The sequence below is a fragment of the Megalobrama amblycephala genome, linkage group LG15 (assembly GCF_018812025.1).
Source record: "Megalobrama amblycephala isolate DHTTF-2021 linkage group LG15, ASM1881202v1, whole genome shotgun sequence".
NCBI lineage: Eukaryota > Metazoa > Chordata > Actinopteri > Cypriniformes > Xenocyprididae > Megalobrama > Megalobrama amblycephala.
The window spans coordinates 26410622-26430822 of NC_063058.1; the positions used below are offsets into that span (position 1 = coordinate 26410622).

General features: G+C 36.6%; 1 protein-coding gene across 6 annotated transcripts in view; it reads right to left on the reverse strand.

The window, feature by feature from the left end:
* plxnb2b (plexin b2b) overlaps positions 1–20201 on the reverse strand; it is a 219685-nt gene that overhangs the window by 47771 nt on the left and 151713 nt on the right. For all 6 annotated transcript variants that reach the window (XM_048158974.1, XM_048158977.1, XM_048158979.1 and 3 more), the window contains 8 exons: positions 10108–11219; positions 9349–9537; positions 6656–6781; positions 6050–6150; positions 4025–4151; positions 3283–3439; positions 639–750; positions 82–193 (listed from right to left, as the gene is read on the reverse strand). In XM_048158974.1, the coding sequence (XP_048014931.1) occupies positions 82–193; positions 639–750; positions 3283–3439; positions 4025–4151; positions 6050–6150; positions 6656–6781; positions 9349–9537; positions 10108–11219 (2036 nt within the window). The remainder of the gene's footprint in view (positions 1–81; positions 194–638; positions 751–3282; positions 3440–4024; positions 4152–6049; positions 6151–6655; positions 6782–9348; positions 9538–10107; positions 11220–20201) is intronic.

The following is a 20201-nucleotide window of genomic DNA, read 5'->3' on the forward strand; positions in this document are numbered from 1 at the left end:
GAAGGGCAGTGTATGTGTGCTAACCTGGGTAAAGAGGAGGAAAATGGTGCATGTGAGCTCGTTTGACTCTCATTTCAGTACCTGTCTGGGTTTGATTATATTGGCGCCGGTTTCTGCGTCGCTCAGATCCGTGCAGGTGTGTGCCGCAATGTTCCACTGACATCCCCAAGCGCTGCTCACACAGGAAGTGCATCTTCGGAGAAACATGCAGAACGATTAAACCAGAGGGCGGCAGAGGTTTCAAATCAGAGTTCTAGTTAAATTTTTCATCAGTGTGTAAATGTTTGGAGTAAAAGCATATAGTCCCAGTGCACTTCAAATAATACTCATTCATCAGCAATGTCCCTGAGCTCTTAAAAAACACAAGGAGAAGGGGAAAAAAAGAGATGAGAGATCGACTTTCATGTGTGATGAATGAATGAGAAACGAAAGCAATTTCCTGCTCTTGGAGGAAAAAAAAAACGTAAGCAAGTCTCTATAGAAGCAAATTCAATTCCAGCTTCAGTGATGCATTACAATTTATGAGTAAACCTCATCGTTACAGATGCTCGTATTCATTATACACACAGTGGTGTCAGCATAAAGCGGAGACACACACACACACTCGCTGACAATAGAAGTAGAGACAGCAAACGTACGGTGTATTTTCTGCTTTCCGGACTGCCGCTGCACAGTTGTAGAACTTGTACTCGCTGGACGCGACCTCCACGCTATCGTTCACAAAGATGCGGACCGGAACCGCCACGAAATCTACAGAGACGCAGGGGGTCAGATTAGCCAATCATAGCAAAGGTCATCTGCATATAGATGTCTTAAAGATACAGTAGCAAAAACAACCTGAGGGTCAGAGAGAGGATGAAAAATGGTCATGAAACATATTTGCTTCAAGAAACCTTGATGGACATAAATAGACTAAAAGCACCATTTATGAACTATCTTCCAAAGCTTTGCGTGAGGAACAGGCTGAATTTGAACTCGTATTGAGTTCAGGTCAAAGTGTCTGAATAATTTTTGTTTCCCAATTTTTATCAGTTTTACTGGTAGTCCACTGTATGAAGAATTTTTGGGTATAATAATGTCACAGTTTACTTTATTTTGCTATCCTCACTTACATAAATAAACTATAGTGTCCTGCACCCACTAGTAAAAATATATCAAAAATATCAAAAATGTCTGAATAATTTTTGGTTATATATTTAGATGTATATATTTATAATATACAATAAATGAAAAAGTATATGTAAATATGTTAAATATATAAATATTATATATATATATATATATATATATATATATATATATATATATATATATATATATATATATATATATATATATATATATATATATACATACACACACACACACATGCACACACAGGTGTTGGTCATATAATTAGAATATCATCACAAAGTTGATTTATTTCACTAATTCCACTCAAAAAGTGAAACTTGTATATTATATTCATTCATTACACACAGACTGATATATTTCAAATGTTTATTTCTTTTAATTTTGATGATTATAACTGACAACTAAGGAAAATCCCAAATTCAGTATCTCAGAAAATTAGAATATTACTTAAGACCAATACAAAGAAAGGATTTTTAGAAATCTTGGCCAACTGAAAAGTATGAACATGAAAAGTATGAGCATGTACAGCACTCAATACTTAGTTGGGGCTCCTTTTGCCTGAATTACTGCAGAAATGCGGCGTGGCATGGAGTCGATCAGTCTGTGGCACTGTTCAGGTGTTATGAGAGCCCAGGTTGCTCTGATAGTGGCCTTCAGCTCTTCTGCATTGTTGGGCATATCGCATCTTCCTCTTCACAATACCCCATAGTTTTTCTATTGGGTTAAGGTCAGGTGAGTTTGCTGGCCAATTAAGAACAGGGATACCATGGTCCTTAAACCAGGTACTGGTAGCTTTGGCACTGTGTGCAGGTGCCAAGTCCTGTTGGAAAATGAAATCTGCATCTCCATAAAGTTGGTCAGCAGCAGGAAGCATGAAGTGCTCTAAAACTTCCTGGTATACGGCTGCGTTGACCTTGGACCTCAGAAAAACACAGTGGACCAACACCAGCAGATGACATGGCACCCCAAACCATCACTGACTGTGGAAACTTTACACTGGACCTCAAGCAACGTGGATTGTGTGCCTCTCCTCTCTTCCTCCAGACTCTGGGACCCTGATTTCCAAAGGAAATGCAAAATTTACTTTCATCAGAGAACATAACTTTGGACCACTCAGCAGCAGTCCAGTCCTTTTTGTCTTTAGCCCAGGCGAGATGCTTCTGACGCTGTCTGTTGTTCAAGAGTGGCTTGACACAAGGAATGCGACAGCTGAAACCCATGTCTTGCATACGTCTGTGCGTAGTGGTTCTTGAAGCACTGACTCCAGCTGCAGTCCACTCTTTGTGAATGGGTTTTGTTTCACAATCCTCTCCAGGGTGCGGTTATCCCTATTGCTTGTACACTTTTTTCTACCACATCTTTTCCTTCCCTTCGCCTCTCTATTAATGTGCTTGGACACAGAGCTCTGTGAACAGCCAGCCTCTTTTGCAATGACCTTTTGTGTCTTACCCTCCTTGTGCAAGGTGTCAATGGTCGTCTTTTGGACAACTGTTAAGTCAGCAGGCTTCCCCATGATTGTGTAGCCACAGAACTAGACTGAGAGACCATTTAAAGGCCTTTGCAGGTGTTTTGAGTTAATTAGCTGATTAGAGTGTGGCACCAGGTGTCTTCAATATTGAACCTTTTCACAATATTCTAATTTTCTGAGATACTGAATTTGGGATTTTCCTTAGTTTTCAGTCTTAATCATCAAAATTAAAAGAAATAAACATTTGAAATATATCAGTCTGTGTGTAATGAATGAATATAATATACAAGTTTCACTTTTTGCGGAATTAGTGAAATAAATCAACTTTTTGATGATATTCTAATTATATGACCAGCACCTGTATTTATTTATATATATATATATATATATATATATATATATATATCCTCAATTTAGACTACTGCTTTAAACTCCACTTCATTCTGGATTCAAACTGGATTGCTACATTACATGTAGCCAAACAATAAATAAATAAAATATTAATAAAATAATAAAATAAATATTTAAAAATAATTCTTTATGAAATAAGTTTAACTTATTTTATATAACTAAAATTATTAATAGAATAACTAACTAAATTAAATATGTAATTAAACTGTGTAAATAGTGTGTAGAGAGTCTGTAAACCTCTAAAAGGCTGTTGACAGTTCATGACGTACCTTGGTGTGCAGGTGTCGGGGGTATACGATGCTGTTCAGGTAAGCGGCAACTGATTCGGCCGTCCACCATCACGGCACTGCTGCGATAAGAGCCAAAAATGCAGTGGATGCGGTCGGAGTCTCTGAGGATCGGCAGCAATCGGACGTTTATCTCCACCTGAGGGACATTTTACAAACTCTGAACTCACACAGTTGTGCTGATATTACAGAAACCAGAAAACAATCCTTCATTTCAATCCCAGATCTTTGAAACCATTACATAGATTTTACATTACACATGGTTTGGGGGTGTTCCATGCAATCCAATGCAAAATGTATGGCGTTATGATGATAAATGTGCTCTGCTCGTGTTTTAGAAAGAAGCTCAATGTGTTGAGGTGGAACTTATAGGTTTTCCACAAAACAACATTTCCAAACTTTGTCTGAATAATTCTCGACCTTCCATAAGAATGTTCTTGAACAAATAACAACTTTTAAACATGTCTCTCAATAAAACAGCTAGAATCCTGTTAACACACACAGCCCATAATCAAATATTGCAATGAAGCGCAAAACACAACAGCAGCACCTTTAGAGCAGAATTCTAAACGTGCCATCAGCGCCCATTGTGTTTTCACCGTCTGTTCACCAATATGGCCTCATTGTGTGGGAGTCATGCTCAGCTTTTCTCATAATCAGCGCTGAGCAGTCTGGTTTAAAAATAAGACTCTGGTAATTGTGTCCACGACACTCAGGCTGGTACCTGCTGGGACTTCAAGCAGCTGAGATTTGGCGGGTGGAAAGAGACGATTTTCACACACTGTTGGCTTGGACTCCACAGCCATCCGTTCTTTTCCTCCGCACGACTGCACTCCGATCGCCTGGTGCATCTACACAATCGATAACACATTACAACACAACGCCTCTCACGCAATTAAATACAACAATATTATAATACAACACTTGTGTTCTTGTGTTCTTTACACTGTAATTTTGTTTTCTGTAAATAATACAATAAAAATAATTCAATGTTCAAATATACATATACACACACAATATTATACAAAATAATTTAATTATATATATATATATATATATATATATATATATATATACACACACACACACACACACACACACAATACAAGAAATGTAAAAATTTCACAAAAAGGTAATTAAATTATATAAAAATAATATATATACAAATAATCTCAATCAGTATATATATATATATATAAGTGTGTATATATATATATATATATATATATATATATATATATATATATATATATATATATATATATACAGTACAGTCCAAAAGTTTGGAACCACTAAGATTTTTAATGTTTTTAAAAGAAGTTTCGTCTGCTCACCAAGGCTACATTTATTTAATTAAAAATACAGTAAAAAACAGTAATATTGTGAAATATTATTACAATTTAAAATAACTGTGTACTATTTAAATATATTTGACAAAGTAATTTATTCCTGTGATGCAAAGCTGAATTTTCAGCATCGTTACTCCAGTCTTCAGTGTCACATGATCCTTCAGAAATCATTCTAATATGCTGATCTGCTGCTCAATAAACATTTATGATTATTTTCAATGTTGAAAACAGTTGTGTACTTTTTTTTTCAGGATTCCTTGATGAATAGAAAGTTCAAAAGAACAGCATTTATCTGAAATACAAAGCTTCTGTAGCATTATACACTACCGTTCAAAAGTTTGGGGTCAGTAAGAATTTTTATTTTTATTTTTTTGAAAAGAAATTAAAGAAATGAATATTTTTATTCAGCAAGGATGCATTAAATCAATCAAAAGTAAAGACATTTATAAATGTTACAAAAGATAAGATTTCAGATAAACACTGTTCTTTTGAACTTTCTATTCATCAAATAATCCTGAAAAAAAAAATTGTACACAAACATTTTGTACAATTGTACACATTAAATGTTTCTTGAGCAGCAGATCAGCATATTAGAATGATTTCTGAAGGATCATGTGACACTGAAGACTGGAGTAATGATACTGAAAATTCAGCTTTGCCATCACAGGAATAAATTACTTTGTGAAAGATATTCAAATAGAAAACAGTTATTTTAAATTGTAATAATATTTCACAATATTACTGTTTTTACTGTATTTTTAATTAAATAAATGTAGCCTTGGTGAGCAGACGAAACTTCTTTTAAAAACATTAAAAATCTTAGTGGTTCCAAACTTTTGGACTGTACTGTATATATATATATATAAAAAAATATAAAATAAATATATTATATATATAAAATGCCAAAATGCATTAAATTATACAATGCATATTTTATATATTTTTTTACAAAGGTTAATTATACATACAAAAAATTAATTAAATTATATAAAAATAAAATATATAATTGTGAGATTATTTGTATATATATATATATATATATATATATATATATATATATATATATATATATATATATATATATATATATATATATATATGCCAAAAAATTATATAAAAAACATTTAATTAATTCAAATTTAAAATATATATTTAAAAAAGGTTAATTATTTATATATATTTATTTATATTTATAATAAGAAATAAGTTTATATTTAAAAAAAAAAAACATAAAATTCTCTCTCTCTCTCTCTCTCTCTCTCTCTATATATATATATATATATATACATGGAGATACAAATGGAGGAATAGGGACCTATTTCTGGGTTAAAACCTTTATCTCCCATATGAGCACCAGGAAGACATAAGCACTATTTTAAGAATGTTAAAAACGCAGGTACCTTCCCTCCAGGACACACCAGCCACAGTATGGATCTCTCTGACTGACGCAGGTCTGGCAGTCCGTCTTCAGATGGCAGGCCTGTACGGACACCTTCGTGATCTGCATGAACACAAAATAATACAATGATTCAATAAAGCTGCACTCAATAGAGCTGGAGCGCTGTACTGACCAATCAACATCACAATTCAGTAGGCAAATTCGAATGACGTCTGTTTTAAAAAGTTTTAAATCCCATGAAAAGTGAGGTAGTTTCTTAACTTTATACTGAAATGAACTGATCTAAATAAAGTCTGTATGTGAAGCAGTTCAAGCAGAATTAATTGCAGAAAATTACAGAGAAAACGACAATCAAAAAAGCTCGAGGGATTTCAATACATCACCGCCTCATAAACACTGCAATTACATCAATGTAAGGTCATAGACTCAGCAAGACGTACACTATACCGATGCCTTTTAAAAAATAATAATGTATATTTTGCCACCAACAGGAGCCGTAACAATAAAAGGCACTGGAATAGTGGCAATCATGTGTTTCCTGAGGTTGAGATAATCAAAGAGCTACTACTGAGCACACCGTCTATGATAAATGACTCCAGCCTCGTACCTTTTTCTCTGTGGTGATGTACAAGTGCGCCTTGGTTTTGTCAAAGAAAAGGTTCTTATTTACGTAGCCGCTGGTTTTGTAGCCCGGACCGGGGTTGTACGCCTCTGACTTGGTTGACAAATGTACCTGTGTAAAGAGAGAACAATAGACACAGAGAAGCCCACAATTAAAGAGTCGAGCACAGGACAGGACACATCTGTCATATTTACAGACCACACAAAACCCCCTCAGCCCGTCCCACGCACCTGAGCCACACCTGACATTGTGTCAAAACCTTCAACTAATGGCCTGCGAGCCGCGTAATGACCATAAAACCTCGGCTTCGTTCGCAGGGAATTCACAAAAACCTCCATCTGAACTGCTTTTTATCCATCTATCACTCAATTATCTGTCTATCCTACAAATAATCAGCTCTAACAAAGCCTTTTTATTTGAGAGTAAGATTTGGACTCAAGTCGAGCGAGTGGTTCATTATTTCTAATATAATGTCTAACGTGTTTAGTTGTGTCTGGGGTTTCGTCAGTGATATCTTTTTCTCTTTCATCCCTCTGTCAGAGATTCGCCACGTTCACCCTCGAATTCCCTCACCTGCCAAAGCCTAAACTAAAGCTTTGTGACGCGTCTGCTAAATCAGGTGTGTGATATCAGGTAGCTAGCTGGTTGAAGCGGTTCACTAATTGGTTGTCTCAAATTTCCAGAGATGTTCGTTTCCTCAACATTTCTTAAACAATGCCTAACACTCTGCTCTTGTTCCGCATCCTCCTACGGACTGTCAATTTGTGGTTATTTTTACATTGTGGAAAAGCTAGTTAAAGGGTTAGTTCACCCCAAAATGAGTATTGTGTCATTTACTCATCCTCAGGTTGTTCCGAATGTGTCAGACTTTCTTTTTTGGAGCACAAAAGGAGAAATTTTGAACACTGCACTTGTCGCTCTTTTCTGTGAAAATTTTAATTAATGAGGACTGAGGCTTTTCTAAGTTTCAAAAAGACACTAAAGTGTCCTAAAAACAGTAAACATGACTTTTGCACTATATTTCAAGTCTTCTGAAGTCATTCAACAACTTGGTGAGAATGTAAGTCATTATTCATTAGGCCTGGGTAAAAAAATATCGATTTCTCGATTTGAATCGGTTCTTATTTTTATGAACCGATAATGATTCTTCAAATCCCAAGAATCGATTAGTCTAGTCTGTTTTCAGTTGATGAATGAACTGAACATTTTATCCCATCCAATAAATGGCAATAAGATTTGTGCTTTGTTACTTTAAGATATGAAAAAAAGTCTCAGATTTCAAACTATGTCCATTTTATTACGAAATTCAAAAAATAACCATTTTGGCGCTGTTTAATGTGGCGTGACAGATCACTGTAGCGCCTCAATTCAAGAGAGGTGGCAATGTGAAGCGCACGTGAACCGATTATCTCCTCCGCGAAATAAACATGAATGAACACATGAAGGTACGTTGAAAGATACAGTACAACTTACCGAAATCTGAATATGTTTCATGTAATCGCTCAATCAGCGTTTCAACCATGGTCAATAAATGTCACGTAATGTCACATTTTCCTCAGAAAACCATATTCAGTGACCATAAACTTGTTAGTCAGCTAGAAAAAAACATTTTCATTGAGAAAATTTGCTATGTATTGATCTTGATATATATCCAAAATAATCGATAGTGAATCAAATCGAATTGAATCGAATTTTGAAGTTTGTGTCAATACCCAGCCCTATTATTCACTGATAATATATTCCTTCAGTGAGCTACGTTCACTGAGTCAGAGAGTTGAACTCAAGAACTGAATCACCTTGATTCATGAAAGAATCATTCAGGGGTGCGTTTCTATGGTCGCAAGTTCCATCGTTACCAACAGAGTTCAATGGGACTTACGACCATAGTTGGCTAACGATGCTTTCGGGAAACTCACCCCAGAATAGTTCTTATAAAACTAGTGAACTAATGTCAGACACATTCCCACATCCTGACATAGTCCGTGAATGAATCACTTGAGTGGTTTTGTGAAGTGCATCAAATGATTCACTAAAATATATCTGAATCAAAAGATCCATTCACATTGCTACTTCCATCATGAACTTCCATAAACACACAAAGGAGAAGATTCAGTCAATAATAACTTAAATGTTCATCTTTTCCTCACAAAAATTTTTTATATGACTCCAGAATATAGAATTATATGGACAACTTTTATAACAGCTTTTTAAACATGTTAATATTTCTCTATCCTGTTTCCTTTAAATTCATTGTGATTCTTTTATTCATTGTAAAGCACTTTGGTCATCCTCAGTTGTGTTTAAATGTGCTCTATAAATAAACATTGACTGATTGATTGATAGTTTTATGATGATTTTTGTCATTCTAAAGCTTGGCAGCACCAGCAGCAGGCCTCATTTACTTTCATTGTATTACTGTTCCACAGAAGACAAAGCCATACAGGTTTGGAACGACATCTGGATAAGTAAAAGCTGACAGAATGTTCATTATTGGGTAAACAATCCCTTTAAATGAATAGTTCACATTCTGTATTGCTATTCTTACAATAATAATGAACATCTAGAACACATTCCCACTTACTTATAAAGTAGTAAGACTCTATGGGTTATGGCACCTCAGATGAGGGTTTGAGCACCATGTGAATGTAGTTTCTAGAATTTAACACAACTTATCTCACCTTGATCACCTCTCCAGCACTGTGCCCCAGAAAGGCAATGGTGTGATCATTCTCGACAGCCACAGCCACTGCGGTCAGCAGGTTCTGCCTGATGAAGACAGGATTGGCCTTCAAGGCAAACTCCTGTCGACTGGCCAATGGAGACGGAAGAAAATCAGCTCCACACTTATACTGGTTCACAATGTCTTTCTGCAAGATAACAAAGAGTAAAGGGAAACAGACACTTAAACATACAGGCACATGAAATATAATAAATGTACAAGTACTTTTTAAATATGTTTCTGGACGTATTGTCTTGTTAATCTTTCATGAAAATATAATTTGCTCTGACTCCAAGACATTTTACATGTCTACATTTTTTCTCATATCTTCCTTCACTGCATCACAGAAATAAAACAGGTTGCAAGAGAGAACATTTTGTACACCTCTACCCTTCGGGTGCTGTATGTTAAGCACAAAAAATTCCTTTCCTTTATTTCCAAGTAAATGATGGGTTTAAATCAGGACCGTAACCACCTTAGGCATTGAGAGGCATTGGATTCCAATCCAATAATTGGAAATTACGCACCATTTTATTTTTTATTTATTTTCTTTAAATAAAAATAAAAAGGACTTAATGTCCTTTTAACTGACAATTACAACATTTGGTAGAAGCTCATTATACATACACTTTTGAGAAACTAAATATTGTTAGTTGTTAAACTACAAAGAAATAACTTTGTGTGTCATTGATCAATGTTATGAAAAGCTGCTACTTACAACGTGTTTGACACATGGCTCATCTTTACTGGATGTGTAGGGACTCTCCACAACTAATCTGTCGTCAATCTTGCCGTTGTCCGTGTAGCAAGCGGTAACTATGGCCAACAGTTTCTGGTTGATGTTTTTAAGGGGGTACATACACAGAGCTGATTCAGTGGCCCCTTCCTCTGAGCTAGCCACCACAAACAGGACTTTATCCCATTCCCGAACATTCCCGTACTCTCCGGATTCGGACATGGCCTGAGCCAGCTCTTTCCCCGGCTCTGTCAAATACGCAGCCTGGACTTTATTGTAGCGATTCTTCAGGCCGCAACTAAGCTGAAGCTCCGTGTACGAATAATAGTGATTGTCGTTCTCGCAGAGGCGTGAAACGAAAGTAAAGTTCTTGTTGTCCGTTCCACCAAGAGTGCGCGAAAAGAGGAAATAGACGAAGTCGTCGTTTTTGAAGGCAAATCGGAAGTCGTGCAGGTATTTCGGCACGAAGGGAACTGCTTGGACCGTAGACGCCTCGATGATGCTCTCGAACACGACCCAGTCGCGATAGTTCTGCACGATTCTGGTGCTGATGAGTTTCGAGCTGTCCATGCTTCCATAGCCCTTGCCGACCAAAAAGACGTTGAATGGTTTATCGTCGATTTCGAGCGTGGCCATGACGCCCACTACGGAAACGTGCTCTTCGGTGCTGGCGGCATAAGTCCGCTCCCCTTTGCTGTCGCTGTAGTATATCTGCTCTTTGACGTTGGTGAGGTTGAGCAGAGAGCAGATTCCTCGGTACAAACTCCCACAGACTATCAGCGACCCGTTAGCTGAATTAACCAGCAACAGTTTATTGGTGTTGTTGGTGTCTTTCAGGTCCTGGCAAGTAGACACAGGAGGTGTGCAACCCCTCGCATCTTTCTTAGGTCCCGTTTCGGCTCTGGCCTCAAGGTTCAATGAAGAGTCCAATTGATAAATAGCATTGACTGCACCCAGGTAAACACGCCCGGTCTGAGAGTCCTGTGCCACGTTATTGATGGGCGTGTCTGTGGAAAACTCAAGTATGGGCTCTTCAGAGGATGCAGCGGATACTTGTAGCACCAGTAGGACCGCTGGTAACCAGGTGGCCATTGCTGTAAAAAGAGTCTGAATTAGAACAAATGACAAAATGCAAAGCTCAGATGTTGGGGTCTCAGTGAGTATAAAGATGTTAATTAGTAGTGCTTGCTAAGGTAGAACCCTGAAAACCATTCAGAAACCCACTAAGACATCATACTAACCCCCAGAAAATACGTTAATACATGACATCCAGTCAAATGACCTCATCTTTTGCGGTCAAAACTGACTGCATCCACACAAGCAGTGTGCATATGATAGATTGTTTGCAGATAATGCTGCCTTAGCAAATCTGTTCTCGACAATGTACCTTTGTAAAAGTGGGGATTTAGCACTTACTAGCATTAAGAACAAATAGCCTATAGACAGAGACTGTGCATAGAGATCGATTTAAGTCTCAAAAACCCTCTTCGATACAAAAACATACCGTGTGAGTTCTTGTTTTTAATGTTGATAATATATTATACGAGCAAGAATGCAATTTTCCCCCAAATATCCACAAGATTGTAAATGTGGCATTGGGTAACAAAAGGGTAATATCAAGTGATGTACAGTACATTTTAAACAGTATTGTCAGTATTGTTTGCTCTATTTTTTCAACGAAATACTACTTCCAACGAAAGCCACAGCAAAACCGCAACACACGGCGGTGTTTCGTAAACGAATCTGCAGCTTTGAACGAATCGTGAGAGTCAATGATTCAATAACCATTCATAAATACAGCCATTTGCATCATTACTGAATGAATGACTCGATGACTCACTCATTAAGACAGTGACATACCTATGGAAGCTTGTTTCTGCCACTGAATAAAAAAAAAAAGTGTGATATAAAGTCGCAATTGCATGTTATAAAGTCAGAATTGTGACAAATGCAATTCTGAGAAAAAAGTCAGAATTACATGATATTAAGTCGCAATTGTGAGTTAAAAAGTCAGAATTGCGAGAAATAAATAGCAATTCTGAGAAAAAAGTCAGAATTGCATTATAGAAAGTCGCAATTGCGTGTTATAAAGTCAGAATTGGTCAGAACCTGGGCGGCTGTTTTATGATGTTAACCTGCCATTCCCTGGAGTTCCATCGACGCTGCGAAGTGATAACGCACTCACCCTGAGGGTTGAGTTAATTTCAGCTCTCACATTCATTTACATAAAAACCCCTGCCCTTCTATTGGCAGTTTTCATCTTTTTTCCCTTCTCCCTGCTGATCACGAAGCTCATTTATTACAAATTCCATTTCTTCACGTAAATGCATCTGCCCTTTTTAGTTCATACCCTTAAACAATTCTTTTTAATTTGGAATGGTGGCTTAAATTGGTTTGCGTTGTTTGCCCTCTTTTCGGGAAGTGGTTTGTTATTCTTTTACTTTGTCCTAAGGACGTTTTTGCTCTTGTATGATTTGTTTCAGCAGTAGTTTAGGTATAACTCAGGTGTAGATAGATTCCAAAGGTTGACCAATCACCAATAAATCAGATCTCTGCAATGTCTCAATTGTTTCTCCTAGACAGTAAAATCGACTTCTGAATGTGTTTGCAACACTCAAAAAAATAACTTGTTGGTCTAACTTAATTCAATTATGACACCTATTTCCACACAGTTGAACTGATTTATTTGAACTTAAGCTAGGTTAATTGTACTGATGAGTAAAATTCATCCTAATTGAATGAGATCACACCAGTTTCATTTGACATATTCTGTGAATGTTTCCTGAACATAATTAATTCTTGTTGATCCAACCAGTGCTATTGCAATTCAGACTGGTGCCCTTGTGCAGAGTTGCTCAAGTTTTCTGCGTTTTTAAAGAAATGGAAAGACCTGTTAGTGTTTAAGTGTTTAATGTTTAGTTATTTTGAACATTTAAAAGAGTTTGTAGCGTATAATTTATTTATTTATTTATTTTTGTTACCATCGTGGTGAAGATGTGCGCTTGTGCTTAGGTTGTGAGTAGCTGTTGTGCACAGACATACATGTTTCATGACCGTTGAGAGGGATAAAGCTGATGACCATATGTAGACAGTGTAAATTATGTGCTGGCCTTCAAACTAATTTATTTATATTTCTATAAAAACTAAACTAAAATAACACTTTTTCATATGCTAAATAACATTTATAGCATGCAAGTAATGATCAGGTAAAGAACTTCTCATCACTGGCTTTAGCATAATTAAAGCTTGTTGAGAACAACATAGATTTATTTCATGTATCCACCCAGAGCCTAACCACAAGGTCTACACTTCAGCATAATGGTAACCTCAAAAAAATTGACATAACATAAACTCTTTTAAATGTCAAATATAACTGAACATCAAACTTTAAAAGGTATTTCCCTTTACTAAAAAACACATTAAACAGCACTTAAGTTCAACATTTACTGTCCTGATCTTTCCCTACGCAAAGCATGCTGGGAACTAGAAATCCACTGCCCAGTTTCAATCAATGCAACATAAATGATTCATGTCGTCCCAACACAAATGGTTTAGGTTAACCTAACATTTTGCAAATTTAATTTCATTTAACATAATACAATTGAGTGCAAATGCCAATTAAGTAAAAAACTAAAGATTTGTGTTGGTTCAGCTTATTTTATTTAAATAAACTGAACAAGCAGCTAGAATCATTTTTTTGAGTGAAGCTTGATTGATTCTGTAGGGAACAATAACACACTTTTTTAATGTCTCAATTGTTTCTCTTAAGCAGCAAAGAGCTTAAATGGACAGAAAATTTAGACTTTTGCTTGGTTTGAAAAAAAGAATCGCAAATGACGTCTATGTAACATCTCAGTTGTTTCTCCTAAACAGCAATGAGTTTAAATGGAGACCAAATGGAGGCTTGGGAGTGAAAGTGTGACCCTATAGGAGAGAAAAATAAGACTAAATGGAAAGGAAATGGAGACTTTTGCTTCTGTCTGAAGTGTGATTGACCCTGTAGGAGAGAAAAATCACAAATACAATCTCCAATATCTCAACTGTTTGTCTCAGAAAGTTAAGAGATTAAATGGAGCAATAAATGAGACTTTTTTCTTGTGTCCAAAAGTGTGACTGACCCTGTAGAAGACAGACCCTGAGAAAAAGACCCTAGAAATCTCACAAGTCTCCTCTAAAGTTTTAGACAAGATCATCAATTTCTTTGCACTCAGATTTGAAGTCTCCAATCAAAATTCAGTTTAATATAAACTCATCAAAGTCTCCCAAAACCAAATGATCTGAGCTGTCATCCACATCTTCTCTATCTACTCTTTCTGTCAACAGTTGTTTTATGCATGTTCAAGAAACATCAAGACAAAGTTGATGCTGAAATTAAAACTCCATCAACTTTCCTGAGCTATGAAAGAGCAATCTCTGAGCAATCCAATTTTGCTCAGAGATTTACTTTGGGATTGGGTTTAGGAGCACTATAGGAGCAAAGACCATCTCAATGCATCTGCCTGCAGGTGCTTGAAAGGAATCATATAATATTTAACCTCTAATCTAGGAAGATAAATGACTGCATTTACTGACAGCGCTAGACCTGAAAGGACATTTCAGCAGCTCTAACTCAATACTGAGCTCATGGACACAAAGGAAATGGGACGTGGACGTATAGATCAGCGACAGAGACTTCGCTTAAGAATCACACATATATCTTCAGGGATCCAATTACCCTGACATGTGTGTTCGTAATGCAGGACAGAAGGTCAAGACACACTGGCCTGCGTCCATTAATTCTGTTATGGTCATCAGCGCGGAGAGCAGCCTTGGAGGAAACTTAGCCGTCTGTCTCAATTAAGGCAAATGACGAAACACAGAATTCAGATGCTAATTTGTTGGAGTGTTGAATTTCGTGGTTAAGCAAGTATAAAGGTGAGGTCAATTAGTAGTGCTTGCTACGACAAACACTTATACGGTTGCTCATACTTAGGGCGTGTTCCATGAACATGAATGATAGCACAAGCCATGCTATTTCCACTTGGTGGACAATCAAACAGCTAAAAAAAAATCTCTTACACCATGTCCTAATCAGACTTGACGTGACAACACGACATGAGAAAGATATTGTTTAAATGTTACCAGAGTTTTTGTCCTAACCAGAAACCCCCTAGCAACCACACAGAACACACTAGAAACCGCAAAACGCCCTAGAAACCCGATAATACACACTGGCAACCTCACATAACTCCCTAAAAACCACACTGGAGACACTAGAAACCTCAAAGAAAACATTAGAAACCACAAAATGCCATAGAAACCCATTTAAACACCCTTGCACCTACATAGAATACCCTAGAAACCCCCTAGAACACTATATCACTCATTCAAAACACCCTATAAACTCCATAACAGTAGCAACTATTCAGAACACCCTATAAAGAAATCATCCAGAACATACTAGAAACCCCTTAAAACACCATAGCAAACACTCAGAACACCATAGAAACCACATAGAATCCTACCAGCACTCTAGTGATGACCCAAAGTACCCTAGCAATCATCTAGAACAAACCACAAAAAAGCCCTAAACTGGATAATACACACTGGCAAAGTCACATAACATCCAAGAAACCACAGAAACCCTTTAGAACACCATAGAAACTACATAGAACACACTAAAAACCACAAAACACCATAGAAACCACATAGAACACACTAGTAACCACATAGAACACACTAAAACCCACAAAGCGCCATAGAAACCCCTTAGAACACAACAGAAACTGCATAGAACACACTAGAAACCTCACAGAACACTCTAGAAACCACAAAACACAATAGAAACCACATGGAACACACTAGAAACCTCACAGAACACTCTAGAAACCACAAAACACCATAGAAACCACATGGAACACACTAGAAACCTCACAGAACACTCTAGAAACCACAAAACACCATATAAACCCCTTAGAACACCATAGTAACCACATAGAACACACTAAAACCCACAAAGCGCCATAGAAACCCCTTAGAACACAACAGAAACTTCATAGAACACACTAGAAACCTCACAGAACAGTCTAGAAACCCCAAAACACCATAGAAACCACATGGAACACACTAGAAACCTCACAGAACACTCTAGAAACCACAAAACACCATAGAAACTACATGGAACACACTAGTAACCACATAGAACACAATAAAAACCACAAAGCGCCACAGAACCACCCTTAGAACACAACAGAAACTGCATAGAACACACTAGAAACCTCACAGAACACCCAAGAAACCACAAAATACCACAGAAACCACATAGAACACCATAGTAACCACATAGAACACACTAAAAACCACAAAATGCCATAGAAACCACTTAGAACACAACAGAAACTGCATAGAACACACTAGAAGCCCCTCAGAACACTCTAGAAACCACAAAACGCCATAGAAGCCCATTAGAACGCCATAGAAACCACATAGAACACCCTAGAAACCCCCTAGAACACCATATCTATATAATTCAAAACACCCTATAACCTCCATACAAAAAGTAGTAACCATTCAGAACACCCTAGAAACCCAAAGAACTTCCAACCAACACCATAGTGATGACCCGGAACACCTAGCAATCATCTAGAATGTACTAGAAACACCCTAGAACACCATAGCAAACACTCAGAACACCATAGCAACCACATAAAACACCCTAGAAACCCTCTAGAACACCATATCACTCATTCGAAACTCCATAGAACAGTAGCAACTAGCAACCATTCAACACACCATAGAAACCCCCAGAACATCCTACCAACACCCAAATGATGACCCAGCAATTAGCAACTAGTAATAATCTAGAATGTACAAGAAACCACATAAAACACCATAGCAAACACTCAGAACACCATAGAAACCACATAGAACACTATATCACTCATTCAAAACACCCTAGAAACTCCATAGAACACTAGCAACCATTCAGAACACCATAGAATCCACCCATAACAACACTCTAGTGACGACCCTGGAAAATCCCTAGAACACCCTAGCAACCACCCAGAACACCCTGGAAACCCCCTAAAAACCCTAGCAACCAAACCTAACATCTAAGGTCAAGTAAATAAATGATAGTATAATCATGTAAAAGCTGATTTTTGATACTTAACAGTGTTTTGTTGAACATGTAAATACATGATTGAACATTATCACAGGACACAACATACATTCCCACTGACTAAAGTGCACACAGGTCTTATGAAAGAAACTCCAAACGAACAGCTGATATCTGGGGCAAAGCAGTTTCTTGGCTGAAGGGCGGAAAAATAAAAGGCTCTGCGCTCCCTTGTTTAAGCACGATGAAAGACAAAAACCTTTTCATTAAAACATGTAGAGGGAAACTTTTCCCTGACACAAAACTTCTTCGAGAGACAGAGTCTTTAAACTCTGATTAGGGTGACCGAATTCCTGCTCTGTCTCTCTCATTGTACGGCATGTAGCTTCAAAGATTCGTTTGCTTATGCATGCAAATCGCTCACATCCAGCCCCAAAAACCGTCTGTTGCCATACAAATTCCCTCAGATGTGCGGTTATAGGTCATCGCGTGCGGATCCGGTCTCCTGTCCCCGTGCGGCGGGCTCTTTCATCCATCACACGCGCCGTTAATCCGGCTGCTAATCCTGAAATTTGCGCAGGATCAAAGTGCTGCGGCTCGACATCACGCAATACCGGCGCAGCAGGGCTCAACACCAATGGGCTCAGAGCCACTGCGGCCCACTCCAACAGGACGTTGAGGGCCGACAGAAAAAACAAACTCTTTTTAATTTACCTGACGACAGATACAGAATTAGCCGAGGGCAAACGTGGTCTCAAAACGTGTCAATAAATAATAAAGAAACAAGTAATGCACTAATGAAGCGAAAACATCTGGAGGAATCCAAGTGGAGAGCCAGGAGTGTTAAATTATAACTGTACTGAAGAACAGAGGAGTTTACCTCCAGGAGAGAGACAGAGAGAGAGAAAAGAAGACTCATTAGCGTAGGTTTATTATTGCCTGAGAGAGATAATCCCGTTTTCTCCTCAGTCAGGCGAAGGAACAAAACACCTTCAGCTCGACGTCTGCAGGAAAAACGGCCTTGTTAGATCTCACAAGCTCTCAGATTCACTGCCTGCTGCTTCAAGGCAAGTCCACACGTGTCTTTCACCTGCGCCACTGAAGATTACAGGACACAGTTGGGTTCAAGCTGTCAAATGCACAGAAAGCCATGTTTCAAGCAGAACACAAGGACCCAAACACGGAATGGGTGGAGTTATTAGAGGTCTGCACAGAACTTGTGTCTTTATTAAAGATGGATAATTTTTAGTTGTAGACTGATGGGTAGTTCACATACTTCAACATGCTGCATGAATTCAGTATTGTGCAATTTCATAATATGAATGAAGACAAAAAACACACACACACACACACACACATATATATATATATATATATATATATATATATATATATATATATATATATATATATATATACAAAAACAACAACAATAATATCAATGAAATAATGGTAAATACCAGGTCCGAATGCAGGCAAAATCCCACCAAATAATAATAATAATAATAATAATAATAATAATAAAAGAAAATAAATAAAAAATAATTTACATTATTATTATATATTAATAATATATTAATATTATTATTATTTATTATAATTATTAATAAATTTCCCAGTCTGAATAAAGGCAATAAAAAAAAAATGAAAAAAATTAAAAATAATTCCCAAGTCTGAATATGACGATGATGATGATGATGATGAAATTTTATTGATTTACAGTAATTTTATTGATTTACAGTAGGTTCACTCACAATTACAAAAAAAACATCCCCACAGAATAAAAAATATTACATAATAATAATAAATAATAAAAATAATAATAATAATAATAATAATACAAAATAAATAAAAACATAATAATGAAATAATGGTATTTTTCTGGTCTGAATAAAAGTAAGAACCCACAAAACAACAACATAAACAACAAAAACAGCAACATTGAAATAATGGTAAATACCATGTCTAAATACAAGCAAAATTCCCCCAAAATAATATTAATAATAAAGAAAAAAAGTCAAAATAATTTAAAAAACAAAAAATATCCATTATTTCCCAGTCTGAATAAAAGCAAAATCACCAACTAAATAAATAACAATTAAAAGAAAATAATAAAACAAAAGGAATAATGAAAAAAAAGAAAAATTATTTGTCAAGTCTGAATAAAAAAATAATATTACATAAATTAATATTAATAATATCAATAACAACAAGAATAACATTTATTAATAATAATCCATTCAAATAATGGTTTCTTTATTTTTTTTAGTTTGAATTAAGTTAAAGAGTCAAAAATTAAATAAAGAAAAAAAATAATGACAAAAAATATACTGAAATAATGGAAACTTTCTGTCTAAATAGAGAATAGAGGGGATTTTAGCATTGGACAGTACAGAACTAGAGGAGTAATTAATTTTTGATTAGTTTTTTATTCATTTTCCCAGAGAATGACTGTGCATAAACAGACAGACTATAGACAGACAGATAGACAGACGGACAGACAGATAGATAGACAGACAGATAGACAGTTAGACAGATAGACAGTCAGATAGACAGACGGACAGACAGATAGACAGTTAGACAGACAGATAGACAGTCAGATAGACAGTTAGACAGACAGATAGATAGACAGACAGATAGACAGTTAGACAGACAGATAGACAGTCAGATAGACAGACGGACAGACAGATAGATAGACAGACAGACAGATAGACAGTTAGACAGACAGATAGACAGTCAGATAGACAGTTAGACAGACAGATAGACAGTCAGATAGACAGACAGACAGATAGATAGACAGACAGTTAGACAGACAGACAGACAGATAGACAGATAGACAGACGGACAGATAGATAGACAGACAGTTAGACAGACAGACAGACAGACAGACAGATAGATAGACAGACAGTTAGACAGACAGACAGACAGACAGATAGACAGACAGTTAGACAGACAGACAGATAGATAGATAGATAGATAG